The sequence below is a fragment of the Felis catus genome, chromosome B1 (assembly GCF_018350175.1).
Source record: "Felis catus isolate Fca126 chromosome B1, F.catus_Fca126_mat1.0, whole genome shotgun sequence".
Classification (NCBI taxonomy): Eukaryota; Metazoa; Chordata; class Mammalia; order Carnivora; family Felidae; genus Felis; species Felis catus.
In genome coordinates, this window is record NC_058371.1 from 68,795,332 (window position 1) to 68,816,349 (window position 21,018).

General features: G+C 38.5%; 1 protein-coding gene across 2 annotated transcripts in view; it reads left to right on the forward strand.

Annotated features, from left to right (window-relative positions):
- The window catches only part of CB1H4orf45 (chromosome B1 C4orf45 homolog), a 98,118-nt gene that overhangs the window by 49,690 nt on the left and 27,410 nt on the right, over positions 1–21,018 (forward strand). For both annotated transcript variants that reach the window (XM_045055729.1, XM_045055730.1), the window contains exon 3: positions 3,724–3,782. In XM_045055729.1, the coding sequence (XP_044911664.1) occupies positions 3,724–3,782 (59 nt within the window). The remainder of the gene's footprint in view (positions 1–3,723; positions 3,783–21,018) is intronic.

Genomic DNA, 21,018 nt, shown 5'->3' on the forward strand with positions numbered 1-21,018 from the left:
TTACTAAACTCGAGACCCAAAAAAACAAATAAGCCAGTGAAGAAATGGGCAAAAGACACGAATAGACACTTCTCCAAAGAAGACATCCAGATGGCTAACAGACACATGAAAAAATGCTCAACATCACTCATCATCAGGGAAATATAAATCAAAACCACAATGAGATACCACCTTGCACCTGTCAGAATGGCTAACGTTAACAACTCAGGCAACAACAGATGTTGGCAAGGATGCAGAGAAACGATCTCTCTTGCATTGTTGGTGGGAATGCAAGCTGGTGCAGCCACTCTGGAAAACAGTATGGAGGTTCCTCAAAGAACAAAAATAGAACTACCTTACGACCCAGCAATTGCACTACTAGGCATTTATCCATGAGATACAGGTGTGCTGTTTCAAAGGGACACATGCACCCCCATGTTTATAGCAGCACTATCAACAATAGCCAAAGTATGGAAAGAGCCCAAATGTCTGTCGATGGATGAATGGATAAAGAAGATGTGGTATATATATACAATGGAGTATTACTCACAATCAAAAAGAATGAAATCTTGCCATTTGCAACTACGTGGATGGAACTGGAGGGTATTATGCTAAGCGAAATTAGTCAGTCAGAGAAAGACAAAAATCCTATGACTTCACTCATATGAGGACTTTAAGAGACAAAACAGATGAACATAAGGGAAGGGAACAAAAATAATATAAAAACAGGGAAGGGGACAAAACAGAAGAGACTCATAAATATGGAGAACAAACAGAGGGTTACTGGAGGGGTTGTGGAAGGGGGGATGGGCTAAATGGGTAAGGGGCACTAAGGAATCTACTCCTGTTATCATTGTTGCACTACATGCTAATTTGGATGTAAATTTTAAAAAATCAAAAGTAAAATTAGAAAAAAATAATAATAGCGAAAGTATGGAAAAAGCCCAAATATCCATCGATGGATGAATGGATAAAGAAGATGTGGTGTATATATATATACGTATATATACATATATATATATATATACGTATATATATATATATAGTGTACAAACACACACACACACACACACACACACACTGAAGTATTACTCAGCAATCAAAAAGAATGAAATCTTGCCATTTGCAACTACGTGGATGGAACTGGAGGGTATTATGCTAAGTGAAATTAGTCAGAGAAAGACAAATATATAACTTCACTCATATGAGACTTTAAGAGACAAAACAGATGAACATAAGGGAAACAAAAATAATATAAAAACAGGGAGGGGGACAAAACATAAGAGACTCTTAAATATGGAGAACAAACAGAGGGTTACTGGAGGGGGTGTGGGAGGGGGGATGGGCTAAATGGGTAAGGGGCATTAAGGAATCTACTCCTGAAATCACTGTTGCACCACCATGTGCTAACTAACTTGGATGTAAATTATAAAAAATAAATTATGGAAAAAAAAAAAAAAACCTCAAGAGATGTGTTCAACAGAAATAAAAAAAAAGAGAGAGAGAGAGAGAGACTGTACTAATCAGTTGTTACCTGTTTCTATGGAGATGCTGAATTAGTTTTTGAATCAGTCTTTCATGAATTCACCTGTAAAACAAACAAAAAAAAAAACATATTTTTGATTCTGCATTTCACTAGATTTAACACCACATGCAGCATGACTGTCCAAATAAATTGTGATGGATTTCATTAATAAATTAAGATGAGAAGCATCAGTTTATTTTAGGTGAATATTTTATGATATTATATGTACACTAATAGCTATAAGAGAAAAGGGTGGCAAAACAATCTGTTGCTTCTCTCTTTCTTCCTTTCTTTTTCCCTCCCTCCCTTCCTTCCTTTCTTTTAATTTTGAGTAAGCTCCACACCCAATGTGGGGCTCAAACTTAAAACCCTGAGAGCAAGAGTCACATGCTCTACCAACTGAGCCAGCCAGGGGCCCCTATTGCCTGTTTCTAATAAAAGTCTGTCTAGATTAAGATGATGCAATTTTTGATTACTAAAAATAAGAACAAAGATCAAAGATGATTGTCCAATTCCTGGAAATTTTGTCAAAATGCTGATAATAAAGTTATTTATAAGTTAATTGATAAGGTCAATTTTTAGGGCATCAGATGTCAGGAATCAACTGAAAAACAAAGCTATACCATGATCTTACCACTGTATACAGATTGCCACTTTTCATATTTTCTATGGAGTAATGGGATGACCTTGCATTTAAATCTTGTTTTTCTTGGGACACCTGGCTGGCTCAGTTGGTTAAGTCCCGACTTTGGCTCAGGTTGGTGAGTTCGAGCCCGGTGTGTGGCTCTGTGCTGACAGCTCAGAGCCTGGAGCCTGCTTCAGATTCTGTGTCTCCCTCTCTCTCTGCCCCTCCCCACCTTGTACTCTGTCTTTCTCTCTCAAAAATAAATATTTTTAAAAATCTTTAAACCTTCTTTTTCTTGTCCCTTCCTTTGTTTATATATTTTATACATGAATATTAAAGAGCTAGAAGGGACCAACATTTCATCTTCATCCCTGAGAAGATGACTTAAATAAATAGATCTGCTTTGTCAACACAAATAACTCTGAAGGACTTGATCAGGAATGTCCTAAAGGAAAAAAAAGAAAAGGGGAAGAAAAGAAAAAGGACTAAGTAATTCCTCTGATGTTGGAATTATAATTTTGCTACTTTTTGAGATGTTATGAATGTAGCCTCCCATATCAACGTAAGTGAAAAATGCATTCCAAAACTGAAGTGAAATACTTTTTATAATCCATATCATGGTTTCCCAACCCTAGTATGGAAAACTCAGCAATGATTAAAAACCAAAACTCTTTTCAATAAAAATTTGTCACCTCTGTTCCCCATGCTTATTCATAAGATGTGCCATCCAGGGGCGCCTGGGTGGCGCAGTTGGTTAAGCGTCCAACTTCAGCCAGGTCACGATCTCGAGGTCCGTGAGTTCGAGCCCTGCGTCAGGCTCTGGGCTGATGGCTCGGAGCCTGGAGCCTGTATCCGATTCTGATTCTGTGTCTCCCTCTCTCTCTGCCCCTCCCCTGTTCATGCTCTGTCTCTCTCTGTCCCAAAAATAAATAAAAAACGTTGAAAAAAAAAAAAAAGATGTGCCATCCATTGGTTAGTTACCGGGGTAAAGTAGCCCATATAGAGAGGTCATTTATTCAGTGATAACAGATCATTTCAATGTTCATGAGAGAGTGTGGGGATTATTGGATTATTTTTTTTATGTGGGAACTGGTTCTAAGATACAAATATTTTATCAACATTCTAATTTACGCCTTCTGAAAGGAGTTTTCAGATCTGCACTTTACCACAGGCTGTATATAACCCAGCTCTTTCCTACATTATTGCCAACACACTTGCTAATTCTGTGAAGACAAGGTGAAGTGAAAAGAGCTAGACTGTTTGAGTCTGAAAAGTGGTTTAAAATACCTGCGTATTTAGAGAGAGAATCATAAAAACAGAAAGGAGCTTAGAGACTATGGACTATACTCTTCCTGCTGCTAATATCTGTCGTTTTATAGATGGGAAAAGTAAGCACACAGGATCATATTTATTTTACTTCTTGTATTTTTTTTACTCCATTCAAGAATCAAAGGCTATGTTCTTTTAATTGTATTTACCGTTGATATTTAACTTCCCAGACTGACTCCCTTTTTGACTAGGAGTATAAACTGTTAGACATGTTGGTATCAATTTGCCCTGGAATTAGGTTACATTAGTTTTCTTTCTTTTGCAGTATGGAGAACAAAGTCAAGCCACTATTGATAAAATAGGACACAGATACCAAAATCCATGGTAAGCACATGCTACTACATTTTAAATTAATTAATTAGCCAATTAATTGATGTGTTTCCTTCCTAAACTAGTAACAGGGTTAATTTTTCTTTAAGTATATTAACGCTTTATTTCTTTTTATTTCAGGTACATTTCTTTGTAAAGCTATGAATTTTTATTCCTAATAAAAACACAATTTTCATGGTCTATTAAGTTTAATTAAGGGCAGGAAAGAGGGGCAGAACAGGCACAGAGTAAGCAACTGTTAGAATATAGTGGAGAAAAAGAGAACCAGCCTGCAGCTATTAAGAGTAGCAAGTGGATAAGGTAGATTTAACTATATAAATAATGCTTTCTGTGAAATAGCAACAATATAATCTTTTTTGGTTTAAAAAAAAAACCCTCATTTCATGCTGTTGGCCTAGAAACCATCATCATGGGTAACCTTGGTTAATAAATGTAATTCTACTGAAGTCACACATCCACTTGAATTCATGCTATCATAAGGCAACCTAAATTAAACATGTCCACCTCAAGGTATGTTAAATTACAGGAAAAGAGCAAAACGTAGGTTTGTCACATATAATTCAGCTTCCTAAGAGGGAAGGGATCAATCAGCATTGCTTTTATAAGACTGCAGATTCAACATGTCTTTGTTATCCTTAGATTTTTGGAGGTGAGAGTTTCTGGAGCCTGTTTCACTCATTTTTACTTGTTGAAGGATATAGCTATTATCATGTGCAAAATTAATGAGTTCCAGTCTCTTTTTGCTCTACCACAACAACATAAATTACTGAAAAGAGAAAAGCCCTCAAACCCCATGTCAAAAACCTACTAGTCACTACAACATAATCCAAGACAACAAAAGATCTCATTGGGCAATTCCTGTAACTTACAAAGCAAAGCCTATGTTTAAATCCATAGAGAAATAGTTACAATTTATTTCTTGCAAAGCACACGTTCTCATTAAAATATCCACCTCACTTGTTCAGATAACATTGCAGGCATCTATCTACAAATGCTCTATCAAATATTTCTAAGCCAAAAACCTCATTAGAGTCCACTGAAAATCAAAGAAACTTCAACAAACTTTGGTGATAGAAGTATGAAAATCTGCTGTATTTATTTAAACATAGAAAACTTGTTAGAAAGTATCTGAGAGGGACACCTGGGTGGCTTAGTTGGTTGAGCATTAGACTCTTGATTTTGGCTCAGGTCATGGGATCGAAACCCACGCTGGGCTCCATGCTCAGCATGGATTTAGCTTAAGATTCTCTCTCTCCCTCTCTCTCTCTCCCCCTCTTCTTTGCTTGTGCACTCTCTCTCTCTCTCTCTTTCTAAAATAATAAAAAAAAGAAAAGAAAAGAAATAAAATATCTGAGAAATATTGAAGCTTTGACTACTTTCCTTGGATGAAAGAATGTTGGCTATATTCATTTTTAGGGAATATGATACGGATTATGCCAGGTCATGACATGCAAACATTTATAAGAAAATACTATACTTAAGGAATTGTGGATTCAATTGGGAAATTGGAGATTATATATATATATTTGTATAAATTACAAAATCAATCTGCATATGTTAAATACTGACTGTGTAATGAAGACAATTATAATTACAAGATGATAACTAGAAAAGTTTAAAAGTTTTTAAAGTTTATTTTTATTTGACAGAGAAAGAGACAGAGAAGGGAGGGGCAGAGAGAGAGGGAAAGAGAGAATCCCAAGTAGGCTCCATGCTGTCAGCACAGAGCCCTATGGGGGGGCTCAATCCTACAAACCATGAGAACATGACCTGAGCCAAAATCAAAAGTCAGATGTTCAACCAACTGAGCCACCCAGGCACCCCTCTCATGCTTCTTAGTAACTTTTAAACATTACAAATATAATTCATGTTTGTGGCAACAAATCAATCAATATAGAGGTTTATTAAGAAAAAGTTAATAACCTGCTCTATTCCATCCAACTCATGATAAAATATTTCATTACAAAGGATATTTATGGGATATAAAGACTTGATTTTTCTAGGGACACTACTGGGCCTGAGGGTCAGAGAAGTGTTCACCAAGTAGGTAATTATTAAGGTGACTTCGGAAAGATGAGCATAAGATCATTCCTGACAGAGTGAACAGCATGAGCAAATCTCCAAGGTGGGAAAGAGTATATCAGATTAGAACCAGGGGGACTAGACTATGGGGATCAGTGGGAGGGAAGCAAGATGAGTGTCAGATTTCATAGAACCTCGTAGCTAAGGTTAGGGAATTTGGATTGTAACTTAAGAACAAAGAGAATTCATTGGGTGATTTAAAGTAGAACGCAACATGATCTAATTTTTAAGATTACTCTGGAATGTTGGACGGCTATGTAGAGAAAGAATTGAAACTTGTAGGAAGATCAGCAAGGAGACTATTTCATAGGCCCATCTTGAGTTTTCAGTATAACTTGCAAACAAACCAAAATAAATTGTGATTATGGAGGCTATGGGGGAGGAGGAAGGATTTGAGTTTTCAAGGAAATGCAGGCTTTAAATAAATGGAAAAAAAAAAAGAAGAGGACACGGTATTTGCAATCATGGGGAATAAGAATGTATTCAGCATTCTGATGAAGCAGATTTTAACATCCTCTTAATTGTACAGGTGAAGAAATTGAATTTCAGAGGTTAAGTTCCATGACCAAGGGTCACAGTGCTAAATATTTCAGCCAAATTGACTGATCCCATTGATCTGGGTTGGGATCTGGGTGTGGATATTTTAAAAGGTCTCTGAGTGATTGCAATGTGCAGCCTGGGCTGAGAACCGCTAGCGAAGACTGAAGAAAGAAGGGGACTGAGCCTTGGGGGGTGCCCACATTGGGGACAAGATGAATGAGAGCTACAGTAAGAGAAAGGAGCCCTGGAGGAAGGGCCCTTGAGACAATAGAAGGCTTGGAGAATTTCAAACAGAGGTGTTTAATACACGGAAATGGAAATCCAGGAAAACAATAACAGACAAATGTTTGGAAGTTATCAGTGGTCTCAAAAAGCGCACTGAAGGAAGGGTAGGATGATTTGAGTCAACACAACCAGCACTAAAGAATTTTTGTCCAAAAGAAAAAAAAAGAGGAAGAATTTTTGTTCGCTGACATAATGGAGGCAAGTTTACTCTGTTTTTGAGACCAGAAGTCCAGTAAAGGACAATTAAAGGATTTCCTCCATTCTGAGGCATACTTTTTAAACTTTGGCTTTCTTGAAATCAGGATGTGTTTTATAATAGCTGTTTACAAATGTTGTATACAGATGTGGTGTCTCTTTTTTCTTCCCTCCCACGTAAAGCTGTTATTAAATCAACGGTGTGTTATACAATTTATTGCATCCTAAAGGCCAATAAAGATATACTTTGACAAACATGAAATGAAAACCTGCCCTGTGCCAGGTGGTCAGAATTAAAGAATTAATAAGCAGGGTCCTTCCTTTCCAAAAGCTCACACACACACACACACACACACACACACACACACACACGTAAACAAAAGATTTTAAAACAATATACGTTGATGGAGAACAATTGCAGTAACTGTGTGTGGGCTACTTCTATTTTCCCTTCTGAATTAAAGAAAACATTCTCTTGTTTCAAATATCTTAAGTTTCTCTAGATATAGGACCCTATGGTTAACTCATTTTCATACGGTCTCTTCTATTTGCACTTGGGTGTTTTCCATTATATACATATGGTATTTCTAATTTCAACAAGAAGCATAAAAAGCACAGATAGGAAATGAAAGAATAGCTTACAGTCAGATTAAAAGAGGTCATAGGAGAATGCCCTGTAAACAGTGAACCAGTAGGGCTTTTCATTTTAAGAAGTTATGTGAGTTCTGCGGAAGCTGCACGCCTTTACTGAAGATTGTGGGGCATGGAAATATTTTGTTTTCTTCTTCTTTTCCTTATGTTTCACACAGTGCTTGGCATGTGTGGGCGCTCCATTCATATTTGCTGAATCAGATATAAAAGACAAATCCTAGTTCTTATACTCCTAATGGTGCAAATTGGTATAGATCAGGCCAGAGAAGCTGGAGGAATTCAAGCAATGAGAACTTCCTGAGAGAGATGAAATTTAAGCTGGGTTTAGAAGGAAGATTTTAGGAAAATCTCTGGCTGCCTCCTTGGGTGGATTTTTTTACTCATGCAAATGAAAGACTTGCTGAGGTGATTATTTCAACAGAATTATTCACAGGTAAATATCATTCCAGGAAGGAGCTGCTGACCTGTCTCTGACCTAACGTCATGACAAAGTTGCCTCTTTGCCAACCAGAGCCCATGATACTAGCCACTTATTTGCTAATTTGTAGATTTATCTTAGGGATGGTGTCTTAATGAACACTTCAAGTTCCTGTGGACAGTAGATGGGGGTGGAGGGCAGTTGTCAAGAAGGCTGTAAATTCCAAGGTCAAGACAAGCACACACGATGTTAGCCAGGAAAAGAAGAGCAGCAAAAGTTTTAAAGGATCAGAAGTAACGACAGCCTTCTCTATCTTTTCATTTACTTGGGAGTCGCAGAGACACGGCTCTTTCCAGAGTGCTGTTTCTCCCGATCTGCTTTCTTATTGTCTGCCTTCTCGTAATGACAGGATTTGCTAGTCAGCACCATCCTCAAGACGTACACAGCATGGCATCGTTGAAAGAGTGCTGAGCTGAAAGTCAAGAAAGCTGGTTTTGCTAGGAATTTATCCTTCCCAAGGAAATAATAAAGGAGATCACAAAGGTTTTGCTAAAAGGAAGTCCAACAGTGTTTGCAGTAATACAAAGTCAGAAACAACCTAATATCTCCCAAATAGGAGACTGTGAAGAGTTAGAAAGCAGTATCACAGTGATTAAAGCCTGGGCTCTGCAGACAGATTTCCTGAGTTCAAGTCTTAGCTTTAACACCTATTAGCTGAGACACCTTGGAAAAATTATTTAAATTATGTATGCCTCAATTTCCTAATTTATATAATGATGGTAGCAGAATCTACTCCATTGGGTTGTTACATAGATGTATTGTTATATACATAGCACTTAAAATAACACTTGTGGGGGCGCCCGGCTGGCTCAGTTGGTAGAGTATGAGACTCTTGATCTCAGGGTTGTGAGTTTCAGCTCCACATTGTGTGTAGAGATTACTTAAAAATAAAATCTGAAAAAATATAAAATACTTGGTATAAGCTAAGTACTCAGTAAATAGTGTGACCATGTAACTTATCACCCAGTACAGGATACTTTTGAGAGTGAAACAGAAAACTAATCAAATGGGTCACCTGAACAACAAACTAAACTGAACAAATCAGGCTACTCTATTAATAAATGTTTCTATTAGTTAAATAAATGAAGTACATTGAAATAATATAGCAAATGCATTTATTAGAATTCATATTATACATATTGTTAGGTAAAAACAAACAGTATAGAGATTTAGTATGGGATATAAATTCCATACTGTATCTCTAAGTTAATCTCCCAAAAGTAGAACAGAAAGTCCAAGAGATGGAAATGAAAAATGGAAAAATATGAAAATAAAAAATCAATTAAAATTAAATTAGTCTAATAACTTACCAATAAGAGATCTAGAAAGAGACCAGAAAAAAAACCAGAAGGAAATCAATAATACAAGAAAATTTCTCAGAAGGGAATAATATGAATTTCCAAATTGAAAGTTTTCATCAAAGCAAAAAAAAAAAAAAATCCAAAACAAAACAAAATATAACAAGTCATGTCACTGACAAACTTGGTTATCATAGGGATGAAGAGACCATTTTAAAGCTTTGGAGAGGACAAATGGGATATATACAAATGATCAGGAATCAATAAGTTATCAGACTTCTTGACAGCAATACCAAACTCTAAAAGACAATGGGACAATGCCTTCCACATCTGACACAAAGTGACTTCCAAACTAGAATTCTATACCCAGCCAAACAATCAAGAGGGAGGGTAGAAAAAAGACATTCTTGGGGCACCTGGGTGGCTCAGTCAGTTAAGCTTCTGACTCCTGATTTCGGCTCAGGTCATGATCTCCTGGTTCTGGGTTCCAGCCCCCTGCTGGGCTCTGTGATGACAGGGTGGAGCCTGCTTGGGATTCTCCGTCTCCCTCTCTCTCTTTGCCCCTTCCCTGCTCTTGCACTCTCTCTCTCAAAATAAATAAAACATAAAATAAATAAATAAATACATAAATAAATAAATACATAAATAAATATTTTCAGACAAGTATGTACAAAAAATAAATACACCTCAAAGCATTTTGTCCTAGGAAGCAACTGGAAAATATTATAGCAAGACAATGGGGGTATAAATCAAGAAAAGACAAAAGAAGACAACACAAGAAATAAAAGACTCAATGCAAGAAACAAATTTCCTTTGACAGGCAAAGAGAATTCTCAAGGTGGTGTTAAAGGAACATACCAGGAATATGGTTATACAGGGCCCAGGGATCTATCAAATCAGGTAGGAACACGACAAATGGAGGCTTCAGAGAGAGCGTTTATTGTATGCAAATGTTGGGTTAACTTCCAAAAGAACTAAATGAGCTAAAAAGTTGTTGCTTTTGGAGAAGAGAACATTGGGCAGGGAGCAGGGAGCAGGGAGAGAAAGGGAGTATTGTTTTTACTACAAGCTTTTTAGTACTATTTATAGGTATTATGTACCTATACCTAAATTATTTCATTAAAATTGAAAAAAATTAACACTGCATTATGCACAATGTACAAGCATTTTATTTTGATAAAAATAACAGTTAAGTAGAATAGCCAACTAGAACTTTAGCAGTTTGGGCCCTTAAGTTGAAAAAATTTCTGTCTAAAACTAGAACTTCTAGTATTAAAGAAATATTCACTGACCTGAATAAACAGGACTTTCTGTTGACTCCGAAAGGTGTAACATGTGCCTGTATCTGGCATTAGTGAGGGGATGTGTAGAAAATTGCTGGTTTTATTCCATAATGAAACACGGCCAAAACCAGTCGTTAAACTAGCACAGACTTAATGACAGCCACTATTTTAAAATATATTGGTATATAAACGTGTGCTTTTTTTTCTTAGAGCTGTTTTCCTCAAAACAGCCATAAATCTTGACAGCTTTCTATTTTTAAGGCTGTCCGTGCCTGGCCCACTGGAGGGATTTCCGTTGAGTGTTAAGTAACAATATTCTGTAACTTTTGAAATCATCAGCACCTGCTTCTGTTTCGGCCCCTTTGGTCCATTACCTAAAAGCTGTCTTTGCACTTCCTTCCACCAAGCCTCCTCCCCTCCAGCCTCCTCTTCAGCTGGGTAGAGAGGGATGTGGGGGTTTCTCATCGAAGCTGCAGGTGTTGTTAGGTCAGCACAGAACACCCGCAGCTGTCACCGCTATAGCACCACACAAATAGCCGGTGCCCATTTATCTATTCAATAAATGTCCACCTGCCAACTGTGTCCCAGGCACAGTGCTGGGTCTGGGGGTTCGGGTGTGAACAAAACAGACATTATTTCCTGCCGTCTTTACATTCTATCAGGAAGGCAGGGCAGAAACAGCCTAAAACAAGATGGATAATTTAATTGCAGGATGTGCCATAGGGAGGAACGGAGGATGCATGTAAATGTTTCTTATGGAATGAATTAATATTCCTCACCACAGGACGGAGCACTTACAGCAAAAGGGTAAAATGCAACCATTTTGGAAGATCTACTGTTTTTGAAAGAAAAGTGAGCCAAATAAGAGATGGTGTTGTTACTCCTAAGAGGAAGCTTACTAGGCTATCACTTGATGCCCAGGTGTTCCTTTCAGGACGTGGCTCTTCACAACACATTACTCTCCGTATAATTTATGAAAGATACGGGTGTCTGAAGTGTGTAAGAAAGAGGCACTATCAATTCCCTGGCCTATCATCTATAATTTCTCAGCATTTCAGATGTCAGAACTGTAGCTCTTAGAGCCTGTTCAGAAGACCAGGGTTACTGAGAGAGCAGCTGCTGGGCCCAACAACATGGTTTATGGCAATGAAATTCAAGCATGCCTTGCAAACTAATAGTAAACAGATGAGCTAAAATTTTAGGCCCAGGCAAAGAGAGTTTACGTACTGAAAAGAGTACAGAAAAACAAGAATGAGGTATGTTATAAGTGTTCAGCATGGTTTTGTTTCACTATTACCTATTCAATTTGGTAAAGCCACAAGCATATCATGATCATGATAATCTTAAACATTCTTACATCACCAACATTTATATAAATGGTTTACAAGAGATCAACAGTATCACTTAGCTAATATCTGTAGCACCAGATGAAGCAACAGAATAATAATCACTCAGCCCATTTAATGTGCATTACTATCATTTCTGCTTATCATTATTTCCTTTACTTTTTTATAAGCCCACTCATAATTTTAGGTTTCTGTAACTGGAAGATCAAGACTCTGCAAATGGACAGGGTTGTGCTTAATCCCCTTATCTCACATGAGAAGATGTGGATCTTATGTTGTCATAAATGTAGATGCTCTCTAAACCTCAGTTTCAAGGAAAAAGGGGATAATCTATTTCATAGGGTTCTCTTGAGAATGGAGAGTACTACAATATATGTAAAATACCAGCAGGATATGACACACAAAAGGTTAGTTCCCTTCCCCATTTTAAGAAAGTCTCAAAAGGACCACAGAATCAGCCACTTTCTTAAGTCTTTCTATTCATTTTTGAAAACTATCACCTCAAAATTAATTCTTTAAGTTTTTTTTTTTAACATTTTTTTTTTTATTATTTATTTTTGGGACAGAGAGAGACAGAGCATGAACGGGGGAGGGGCAGAGAGAGAGGGAGACACAGAATCGGAAACAGGCTCCAGGCTCCGAGCCATCAGCCCAGAGCCCGACGCCGGGCTCGAACTCACGGACCGCGAGATCGTGACCTGGCTGAAGTCGGACGCTTAACCGACCGCGCCACCCAGGCGCCCCTTTAAGTTTTTTTTTTTAATGTTTATTTTTGAAAGAGAGAGACAGAGACAGAGCACGAGCAGGGGAGGGACAGAGAGAGGGGGAGACACAGAATCCAAAGCAGGTTCCAGGCTCTGAGCTGTCAGCACAGAGCCTCACGTGGGGCTCAAACTCACAAACTGTGAGATCATGACTTGAGCCGAAGTCCTATGCTTAACTGACTGAGCCACCCAGGTGCCCCAAAATTGATTAATTATAATTTTATTTTCTTCCATAAAATTTGTTAGTGAGCACTAGACTGTTTTGAGATACATTATTTGCTTTCTGCTTTAAAAAGAAAATGATCATTGGGGTGCGTGGGTGGCCCAGTAGATTACGCATCCAACTCTTCATTTTGGCTCATGTCATGATTTCGTGGTTCATGGGTTCTAGCCCCACGTTGGATTCTGTGCTAGTCACACAGAGCCTGCTTGGGATCCTGTCTCTCCTTCTCTCTCTGCCCCTTCCCTGCTTGTGTTCTCTCTCTCTCTCTCTCTCTCTCTCTCTCTCTCTCTCTCTCTCTCAAAATAAATAAACTTAAAAACTGAGAATAAACTGAGGGTTGATGGGGGGGTGGGAGGGAGGGGTGGGTGGGTGATGGGCATTGAGGAGGGCACCTGTTGGAAGGAGCACTGGGTGTTGTATGGAAACCAATTTGACAATAAATTTCATATTAAAAAAAAATAATAAAATAAGATAACAAAATAAATAAACTTAAATTTTTTTAATAAAAAATTATCATTAAAATTTTTTTTTCCATCTTTCTGGTAGGGAATAAAACCATTTCAAAGAATTTGAGTTTGGAAAAACTTCAGCTTTTTGTAGTGGTGAATTTAGTATCTGTGGTATATCATTTATCATCAATGTTAGCATTAGGTCTGTGATGGGTACATTTCCCCAAACATTCATTGACCACAGTGATGGGGAAGACACCTGCAGTGCTCAGATGGGCTATTTAAAGACTAAAAACAAGGGGTACCTGGGTGGCTCAGTAGGTTAAGTGTCAACTTTGGCTCAGGTCGTGATTTCACAGTTTGTGAGTTCGAGCCCTACATAGGGCTCTGTGCTGATCATGCAGAGCCTGGAGCCTGCTTCGGATTCTGTGTCTCCCTCTCTCTCTGCCCCTACCTTGCTCATGCTTTTTCTCTCTCTCAAAAATGAATAAACAAAAAACCAAACCAAAACAAAACAAACAAATTAAAAAAATGCTGTGAGAGTCCCTGTAGCAGGGATGTTTTGAAATTATTAATAATCAGAAGGACTTCTCTTGTTCAGCATGAATTTTAATCCAAATTAAATAGCCTCCTTGATATTCAAAGAGTAAATACACTTTTGTGACTACTTTGGTTTATAGGCTTTAATTGGACCACTCATTTATTGAGTCAATAAATCAATAAATATGTTTGGGGTACTCTCCTTTCCATCAAACAGCTCACAGTGTTGTGGGGGAAATAGACATGCAGATAATTTGGAAACATGGACAGAACAAGGTTATAGCCACACAGGGGTATTATGCATATAACCCAGCACAGGGGTGAGGAGAGGAGTTACAGAAGGCTCCCTGTGGAGGAGTGTGAAAAGGTGAGGTTAGGTAATAGAGGATGAGTAGGGATGCAGGGACAGAGTGTTCTCAGAAGAGCAGACATCAGCAACAGACATTCAGAAATGATAAATAACATTGATGGATGCATAAATGCTTTAGTGCTCCTGGACCCCAAAGTGTAATGAATGGTGCAGGGGCAAGTAAAGCCAGAATTGTGGTCAGGACTTAGACTGTGAAGAGTTCACTTTTTTTAAAGTTTTTATCTAAATTCCAGTTAGTTAAGATACAGTATAATATTAGTTTCAAGAGTTCATTCTTGAGTTCTGGCTTTTAGAAAATGGAGAACTCCAAGAAGCAACTTAAATTTTATCCACCTATCCTTTCTGCACAATACCCAAAGTGCTAAAGTCAAGTTTAGATTTTGGATGGGGGATGGATATGAGGGGGCATCACTGGAGACAGGGAAGAACAGGCAGAAGTCTGTTAGGGCCAGGAGAATGATGGCAATCTGCAGGGATGGGAGTCAAGATGGAGAGGAGGGAACAAATTCCAGAATTAAAAAGGATGAAAATTGTCAAGACTTAGGTATCAGGTGTAGAAGATGAAAGTGATATTAAAGGCAGTGGCAACTCCCAATTTCTAGTTTGAGTGAATAATTTTTTTTTTTATTTGAGAGAGAGAGAGAGAGAGAGAAAGAGTGAGCAAGCAGGGGAGAGGGGCAGAGAGAGAAAGAGGGAATCTTAAGCAGGCTCCATGCTTAGCATGGAGCCTGACACAGGGCTTGATCCCATGACCCTGGGATCATTACCTGACCTGAAATCAAGAATCAGATGCTCAGCCGAGCCAACCACAGGAACCCCATGAATGATTTGATAGTGGAGCAACTCAGACCAAGCACAGAAGGAGCATCTCCATTAAAGAGAAGAAGGTAAGGAGATGCTGAGTTCAGGTGGATGTGAAGTACCAGTGGGACATCCAGTAAGAGGCAGATAGATAAATATGTCAAACTATTTGAAAGAACTATGCCGAGGAGCTTTTTCTGTCATCGTAATTATGTTGTATCTGAAAATACGTGGGTGGATGAGAGGAGAGAAGAACAGAGGAATAAAGACAGAATTTTAAGGAATTCAAACTCTGTTTAAAAAAGGAGAAGAACCATGTCCTAGAAGAAACAAAGGAGAAACAGGAGAATCAGATGTCCAAAGCGAAATAAGATGTGTATTGAACAATGTCCACTGAAGAAAGTAGACAGGAAGTCATCGGAGACCGTGGTGAGACCAGAACAAATAAAACAATTTGGGAGAAGAGGCAGGAAGAGAGGGAGGGAAGCTCAAGTAGGGTGGGTTGAGGTATGAATGGGAGATGAAGTGGAATCAACAAGTACAAGGCAAGGTTTTGGAAATCTTGGATAAGAAAGGAAGAAAATATAAATAGTAACTAGAGGAGGTGAGGGGCCAAGTGTAGGCTTTTTTAGGATGGGAGAAACATTATCCTAGAGAAGGCTTCACTGCTGTGGAGCAATATTCTTGGTTAAGTGGTGATGCGACTGTGGGCTCAATGGCCCAGGTCACTGAGGAGACTACAGATGAAGAGAAAAACCCCCTCATTCCCAGAGACTGATAGGGTTTCCTCAACTAGGTATTTGGGGATGTTCTTGTACATGTAAATGTGGGGTAGGCATTGATGGTGGTGGTTGAAAGAGTGTAGAGCTGATGGCCTCAGTGTTCTCCATGGAGTATTTTTTGTGTGTAGATTTTTTTATGGTGGTAGAATATACATAACATAGAATACTATTTTAATCATTCTTAAGTGTACATTCGATGGCTCATGAAGTGTTGTGCAAGCCTCTGTCCTCGAGAACCAATGAAAGTAGTGGGAATGAGATACGAGTAGGAGTCTTGAGGAAACAAGGAAGGTCTAGGACAGCTGTTGAAGACATTCACTAAGGACAACTAAAAAGCTTGCTGTCCTGTAGAGTAATAAAGGCTCAACTGAGGTTGGAGACTACATGTCTACATCAGCAAGGATATCCAGTGTCCCATATCCACCTTGACATAGGAACCAAGAAAAACTGGAGTCAGGGTAACTGCCCACATTTTGGAAAAGGAAAATTATATCTGTACCTCATAACATACAATAAGATAAATTCCAGAGGGACTAAACAATTAACCACTTTAAAAGTGAAATGTTATAGAATAAAATATACAGGAACATTCATATTATGTTTACATAGTCTGAGGGTACAGAGATGTCAGGCTGTAGCATTAAGCCGCAGTCGAGAGTTTAAGAGTGTACTCTTCATCACTTTACCTCCAAATGTTGCTTCATACTTACAATAGGATCCTTAGTAGCATCTTGGGTTTATACCAAATAATTTGAATTCAATTTTCAATAGTATCACCCCTGTTCCTTATTCCATCCAAACCGTGGACAACTATAGTGCCAAGTAAATAAGACAATTCCTGCCCTCAAAAAATCATCATATAGGGCGAAGTGACCCATAAACAGATAATTATACTGGAGTATATTAGGATGCAGTGATAGAATATTGAGTCAGTCAAGATTTATTGATTACATATTTGTGCCTGACTAGGTCTGGTACTGTGTTTATACACTTAACAAAGTGAAACAACAAAGTGCAAAATAGGGAGTATTTTAGAGGGTGCAACAAAAACACGTATCTGGGATACGAAAAAATTGAGGGAGGATCAGGAAGGCTCCCTAAGTTCCCCTGAGCTGGAAGGATGTGTAGGAGTTAGCTTCTAGAACTGCTGTTTTAAGATTCCAAGATGCTATCTCTTTAGAGATGTGGAGATCATGTTCAGATACATGACCTCAGATGTCCAGACACATGTTCAGATATATCATGTTCAGACACATCACCTTCACATGTTCAGATACATCACCTTGAAGCACATTCCCACATATTTGACAAAAACTTTTCACTTCTGGCCTCCATAGCAATGTGTAAAGATGGTAGAGTTTTTACAGAATGCGGTAGCTTGCTTTCTGTCTAGCAGCCTAAAGGCTAACCCATTAAAATTCACAGATGAATTACATGGTGGGCGGCAGAACAAATGTTTTCTACCCTGAGCCCAGCTAAGGCCTTCAAGACAGTTTCTCCCTGAATCTAAGTCACTCTTTGCAGCTGCTCAGTAGGACATGATTCAGGCTTCACCTCCTCCTCCAAATCTATCAAGACACAACCCGACCCTGGATTTTTTTGCTTTTTGTTTTTTTGTTTTTATTTTTTGGTTGTTAGCTGCATATGGTAACAAGAAAGAATAGGAAAACGATACTGGTTCCACACTTGGTTTGACTTTGGAACCATGTACATATCTTACAGGTAAGATATGTGTGTTACCTTATATCTTCCCTTTAATTTATAAAATAATTTAAATATAAAATTAAAAAAAAAAACTGGATGTGTCCCCAGTTGATGGTTTAGCCTACAGAGAGGAAATATTCCAAGGGACTTTAAAGAGTAGTAGTTTGAGTACAGTGTCTGGCGGGGTATGTTCTGAGAACAAAAAGAACTTCAATAAGCTTGGGAGAAGTGTTGGCTGTGTTACTCTGACTGCTGTGGGATAAAGCAAATGAGCAAGAATGTGATGTTCTTATTCAATCATTACTGGGTTGGTTAATTGCCAGGATTCCTGAAGTGGCAGAAAGGAAATACAGATGTTAAGATAAAAGAGCTAAAAATCGAACTCAGAATGGGATTGGGAGCTATATATGTGCACATATGTCTGACTGTACATGTTTCTATATATTTTTTCATGGCTCAATTTGCTATGAAGGCCTAGACATAGGAACAAACTCAGTAGCTGTGAGCTCTCCTACTACCCAGATTCTACTCTTCATTTATTTATTTACTAATTTTTAAGTAAGATCCACACCTAACGTAGGGCTTGAACTCCTAACACTAAGAGCAAGAGTCGCATGCTCTACCGACTGAGCCAGCAAGGTGTCCCCAGATTCTACTCTTCAGATACTTCTTCCACTAAAAGGAACTGGGGATTTTGGAGAAATGGTTGATTCTGGATCTGGAGAAGGAAATGGAAAACAGGCATGGTACATCACGCCATACCAGATGAGGAAGCTACCCAAAACTGCTACAGTCCTGTCTAAGGGACCTAGGAGCCAAACTTGAAGAGGATCCCATCAGCCAAAAATAGGACAACTTTAAGTAAAGGGTAATAACCACAGTGGATTAATAGATATTATACATACATATACACATACATGAACATTTATGAGTTTATAATGGCTACTTTAAAAACTACAACAGGGGCACCTGGATGACTCAGTAGGTTAAGCATCTGATCCCTGAATTGGGCTCAGGTCATAATCTCACAGTTTGTGGGACTGAGCCCCGAGTCACACTCTGCCCACAACACAGAGCCCGCTTGGGATTCTCTCTGTCGCTCTTTCTCTGTCCCTCTCCCCATTGAAAACATTTTTTTTCAAAGTTTATTTATTTGTTTGGAGAGGAAGAGAAAAATAATATGAGCAGGGGAGGGGCAGAGAGAGAGAGAGAGACAGAATCCGAAGCAGGCTCCAGGCTCTGAGCTGTCAGCACAGAGCCCGACGTGGGTCTCAAACTCACAAGCCATGAGATCATGACCTAAGCCAAAGTCGGATGCTCAACCGACTGAGCCATCCAGGAGCGCCCCACCCGCCAAAATTTTTTTAAAAACATACAACAAACTGGTCATATTGGAGGATTCCAATAAATCAACTTATTATTTTAAAAATGGGTGAATAAAATTAATTTTGACTTTCTAATATTAACTGTACCACTGCAAACCAAATAGAAGTTGAGATAACTTTTTAATAAGCAATATAATCTAGCTAATAAAGAAGGAACAACAGAATTAGGACATCACATCTTTGAGAACTGTAATAAATTAATGAATCTAGGCACTGATTATCAGTGGCTACCAAAATCACAAAAGAGAAACAGTCAGATATTATGTACCTCTTGATGGAAATACCACCACCTAGAAAGTTATTGTGGGCTGAACTGCCCCCCCCCCAAAAAAATTCATGTGTTGAAGTCCTAACCCCTAGTACCTCAAAATGTGACTGTATTTGGAGATGGGGCCTTCAAAGAGGGACTTTTTATTTATTTATTTATTTATTTATTATTTTTATTGTTTATTTATTTATTTATTTTCAGAGTGGGAGAGAGAGAGAATGTGAGCATGAGTGGGGGAGGGGCAGAGAGAGAAGAAAAGAGAGAATTCCAATCAGGCTTCATGCTTTCAGCACAGAGCTCAACACGGGGCTCAATCCCACCAACTGTGAGATTATGACCTGAGCCAAAATCAAGAGTTGGAAGCTTAACTGACTGAGCCACCCAGGCATCCCTCAAAGAGATATGTAAATTAAAATAAGGCCATCAGTTAGTCCCTAATCCAATATGACAGATGTCCTTATAAGAGGAGATTTGAACACATACACACACATACACACACACACACACACACACACACACACATGTGCAGGGAAGATCACGTGAAGACACAGGGAGGTGATAACCACCAAGTCAAGGAGAGAGGCCTTAGAAGAAACCAACTCTGCCAACACCATGATCTTGGACTTCTAGCCTCCAGAATAGTGAGAAAATATATTTCTATTGTTTTAGCCACCCAGTCTGTTGTACTTTGTTATAGAAGCTTTAGCAAATTAATACAGCAGTCTTGCCCCCAAAACCCAACGTGACTTAGATCAAACCTCTAAATCCAACTAACAATGTACAGGAAATAAGCTGGCAGCAGAAAATGTTAAATGACATCATGGAGATGTCAGAAGAACATATTGTGCGAAGTTTTATAGGACATGTGGCCCAGTCTCTTCAACAAATAAATAGCAAGAAAGAGAAGAGAAGAAATAGGAGAGGTGGGGGGAGGTATAGAAGGAGAAGGAGAAAAGAGATGAAATAGAACCTATGAATTAAGGGAAACTCAAAAGATTTATCAACCAACTGAAGGTGTCAAACTTATTTGGATTCTGCTAAAAACATACAAACAGAAGGAACTAAAATTTTGAATGCTGACTATACAGTGAAATTGTTAAAATTTTTTTAAGTTTCTTTTTTTTTTTTTTAAAGCTTATTCATTTTTAAGAGAGTGAGAGACAGAGTGTGAGTGGGGGAGGGGCAGAGAGAGAGGGATACACAGAATCTGAAACAGGCTCCAGGCTCCGAGCTGTCAGCACAGAGCCTGGTGTGGGGCTCGAACTCACGAGCCACAGATGCTTAACCGACTGAGCTACCCAGGCGCCCCAAGGAAAAGAGGTTTTAAATTGTTGAGAGTCATACCAGAAAGATATGATATTTTAGAGGCGCAAGATTAGTAAGTAGGATAGAAAGGAAATAAGACTGGCTACAAATTAAAGTGTTTAAAGTTGGGTGATGGGTACCTAGGGATCTTTAAACTAATTTGTCTCTTCTTATGTGTATAATATTCAAATCTCCAAAGTGACTAAAATGGAATTGTATCAATTTTATCCTTAGTTAATGAAGGTCAAGATTTACCATCTGGATAGATAAACTTGTCCAAAACTAAACTGAGTCAATACTGTTACAGTCTTCCAGCTAACCTTCACTTGGATGGCTGTCAAGCAGCTGAAATAAATGTTGCTCTCCTTCCTTTGCCTTTTGGTTCTCTGATACACAAATAAGTAAGTGGTGCCCAGGAAGCACCAGCATGAAGAGAAGCCCCGGACTTGATAATTGCAGAAGTCCTTAGCTGCTGAAATTG